We start from the raw sequence: 3,928 nt of genomic DNA, 5'->3' as shown, positions 1-3,928 counted from the left end.
TTCCTCTTTGACTGCGATACTAGAAGTCGAGTATGGAAAACTTCCTTCAATTTTATTTCACATTTTAATAAAAGATTTACTTTGCCGATATCTTGAATAAGTTCCCTTTTTTTTTTCCACAAAAAAATAATAATAACTCACATTAGTGAATAAATGCAATAAAAAACACGGTCTTACGTGTAGTTTCTGACACTCGCACACTGAATAGAACAGTAGCTCACACCCCACCCCGATGGGAGGGTAGGTAGGAGATGAAAGCTCGTTGTAAAGCCCATTTGAGATCTAGTCTCATTAATTTGCAACTTAAGGAATTAGAATATTTTCATATAGAAGGGGGATATCTCCGGACAAAGGCGAAGCCAGCAATTTACTCAAGGGTGTTCAAGCTTGAAAGAAGTGAAAAATATTCTCCGAGAAAGAGTTTTCAATATATATGTTATATAATTCTAAAATCTAATATTTGACCTATATACGCAGTGTAATTTTCCGACGAAGGGTGGTTAGTTGACCGCCCTCTATAACATGTAGCTTCGTCCATGTCTCCAGAAACTTGATATTTTCTTCTGTCTCCCAAAACCCTATTTAAAGACAAACTAAGCCCACTTCTTTTTCCCATGCAATTGTCTTCTTCACTAGCTACAATTGTGTTCTTATGCATTAGTCTTGATCTCTTTCTTTCCTCTATAATTAATTAATCTTCTCCAAATTAAAGCACCATTATATTTTCTCACTCGATCTCCATAAGGTTGTTCTCCACATTGCACACTCAAACCCCCGCCTATATCATCACTAGCTGTAATATTTCTTCAAAAAGTTTACGTTTGAAAAATGTCAAGCAGAAGGTCGTCACGTTCAAGACATTCAGGAGTATCTTCAAGGATTTCTGAAGACCAGATAAATGATCTTGTTTCCAAGTTGCAGGACCTTCTTCCTGAGCTTCGTAATAGGTCCTCTGACAAGGTACGTATTTGTATGTTTAGCTCTATTAATATTAATTCTTTCTTTTATAATGGTGTATTCAGTCGAAGTCGTAAATTTCCTCAAGGGTGTCCAAACTTAAAAGAAGTAAAAAAAAAAAATTCTGACAAAGAATGTTCAATATATGTCACGTATCTCTAAAATCAAATATTTTACCTACATACGCAATATAATTTTCCGACAAAGTGTGGTCAAATGACCGTTCTTACCAAAGTGTAGCTTCCCCTCTGGGTGTGTATATATATTACGAGGTGCATAGAGTATAAAGAAGGAAGAACCTAGTAAAAGCTACTAGTAATTAATCCTAGTACAAGGGAAATTAAGAGGTTATAAGTCCCAGTGGTCCCGATGACCTTTCCTAGGTTTTAAGTTCTTGGTTTCTCAAGGACCTTAGAAACCAAGCGAAGTGATAATATATTTAATTTTAACCAAAGGATTCCTTTTGTCCCTTGATTCATTGAACTTACTAAACTTGTCTCTACATAAATAGGTTGACTCTAATTATATACTCTTACTACTCCCTTTCACTTTTGACTTTTCACGCCCCTTAAGAAATAATAAATGAAGTGCATAATTTACCATGATACACATATTAATTGATGCATATTTTATTTGATTTGAGAAACTGATTTGAAATGAGTAATAAATACTGTGGGTATATATAAGAGGAAAAAAAAAATGGCTTCTCTTGATATGCGTAAAGTGACAAGTAAAAATAAAAATTTATTTTTAGTATACATGTCAAGTAAAAGTGAACGGAGGGAGTATTACACAGTACAATTTATGTAATTAAAAGCATACAGTACTTTTGATATGAATTAATGTTCTTTTATTTGTAATTGGGGCAGGTTTCATCAGCGAGGGTGTTACAAGACACATGCAACTACATAAGAGGCTTACACAGAGAAGTTGATGATCTTAGTGAGCGCTTATCTCAGCTCTTGGCCACTTCAGACACCGCCCAAGCTGCACTTATTAGAAGCCTACTTTTGCAATAGACCATATTTTCTCTCTTTTTTTCTTTTTTAAATTTCTGTTTCCTTCATATTTTGATTTTGCATTTCAAATTATTCTTCTAGGATTTTCCTTACACTCTCTCCTTATTAATTTTGTTGACTACTAGAAAATCCTTACGAAGTAGGAGTATCTAAGATCTTTAAATTCTTCAGTTTAAGTTGTGTGCAATAAAGAGGAGAGCATTTTGATTCTCATTGTCTCTAATGGAATGGTGTTACTTTGGGTCATAACGGGTGAAATATTTGGATAATGGGTTGGAAATATGGGTAATTGGTTGAGTTGGGAGTGTCTAGAGAATTTCACACGTATAGGTATGTTGTTTGGGAATATATAATCGGAATTCATATTAATTTCCGTGGTCTGCAGTTTGTTGTTTAATATATAAGTATAGTCATATATTCTAGTTACTGAATTAATTTAGGTACTTCTGTATGATAAATCATTAATTCGGGAATCACTATGAAATTCAACCGACAAGCAATCAAGTTTATCTTTCACTGAGACAAAAAGGTAACTGGCTATAGTTATTATATATACATATGAAGCAAACTACCAACATTGCACAGCCATGAGCCAACCAATTAAGGATAATAAATGCCTATAAATGCATATTGAGCATTATATCTTGAATGTCTAATATATAGAATTTACCGATAGTAAAAGATGAATAAATGAAAGGAGGATGTGAAAAAAAAAAAAAAGTACTAGGCTACTAGCTAGCAAAGTTATCCGCTCCAGATTCAAAGCAATACGTTTCTTCCGTCGAAGAAAAAAGTACACAGTTCAAACCATTCTTAATGAGAGGTTTTGAGTCAGGTCCCGAGTGGCTTGGAAAGGAAAAATTCAGATAGAAGAATGTTTATCTTGAAAATGGTAATTACGTATTAAATTTAATTTTGTGGTTCTAAAAATACGTGATTTATTTTAATGCTAATTGTTAAGCGATAGATGCTAAGTGTGAGTCAGGAAAATGAGATAAAAGCTTGAGGACAGTATGTTATGCAAAATGAATAATCTTGAATCGGGGTCTCGAGCTGGCCTATGCTGGGCCTTGAGGTCGAGCTAGAGTGTCAGACTGGGGATGGTCGGTGAAGAACTAACAGTTCTAAGGACCTTGATGATGGCTCTTTATGATCAATGATGAGTAATAAATGAAGAACAATCAGCAAAACAAATAAATGTAAGCAATAAAGTCAAATGAGCGACAGTACACTACTAGAAATCCGGAAAAAAGCGACCACAAAAAGCGACCAAAGTTGGTCGCTTACAAGTCGCAAAGCGACCAAAAAACGTCCAAACTGGCTTGGTCGCTATTTTGCTGGTCCCTTTACCTTAGAGACCAAAGTTGGTCGCTAATTAGCGACCAAATATTCCGGTAAACAATATACCGACCAACTTTGATCGCTTTAATATTTTAATAATATAAATTTAGCGATCACAGTTGGTCTCTATATTTAAATTACGTTTTTTTATTTATTATTATTCAAAATATAGCGACGAACTTTGGTCTGTAAATCAAATATTATATTTTAAAATCTGGAAAATAGCGATCAAAGTTGGTCGCTTTTTTTTAAAAATATTTTTAATTTTTTTTAAACATAAGCGACCAAAATTGGTCGCTAATTTCAAGAATTTAATTTTTTTTTAAACATAAGCGACCAAAATTGGTCGCTAATTTCCTGAATTTTTTTTTTAAACAGAATAGCGACCAAAGTTGGTCGCTTTTTAGGAAATCTGGGTTAATTAGCGACCAACCTTGGTCGCTATTGCCCAGAAAATATATTTTTTAAATAGAAAAGCGACCAAAGTTGGTCACTTTTTCTAGGTATAATTTTGGCAGAAACTGCCTGTTTTGGCAGCTACACCACCTGCCAGCATACCAAATTCCTAAATAACAATATAATTCAATTCATAAACTACAATTTCAATACCA

At 33.8% G+C, this 3,928-nt stretch overlaps 1 protein-coding gene across 1 annotated transcript; it reads left to right on the top strand.

Annotated features, from left to right (window-relative positions):
* On the top strand, nt 384–2,189 carry LOC109228325 (transcription factor PRE3-like). The gene is made up of 2 exons (XM_019393477.1): nt 384–960; nt 1,827–2,189. Exons 1-2 carry the CDS (start codon nt 829–831, stop codon nt 1,974–1,976), a joined length of 282 nt encoding a protein of 93 aa, XP_019249022.1. The 5' UTR covers nt 384–828; the 3' UTR covers nt 1,977–2,189.

The sequence above is a fragment of the Nicotiana attenuata genome, chromosome 6, assembly GCF_001879085.1.
Source record: "Nicotiana attenuata strain UT chromosome 6, NIATTr2, whole genome shotgun sequence".
NCBI classification, from domain to species: domain Eukaryota; kingdom Viridiplantae; phylum Streptophyta; class Magnoliopsida; order Solanales; family Solanaceae; genus Nicotiana; species Nicotiana attenuata.
This window is presented reverse-complemented; position numbering and strand designations above follow the sequence as displayed.

What these genes read in the sequence shown, in the direction of transcription:
- LOC109228325 (XM_019393477.1), top strand. Translation starts at nt 829, where the DNA reads ATGTCAAGCAGAAGGTCGTCACGTTCAAGACATTCAGGAGTATCTTCA. An exon ending in GTAATAGGTCCTCTGACAAG is followed by an intron (nt 961 to 1,826) that starts GTACGTATTTGT and finishes TAATTGGGGCAG; the next exon opens with GTTTCATCAGCGAGGGTGTT.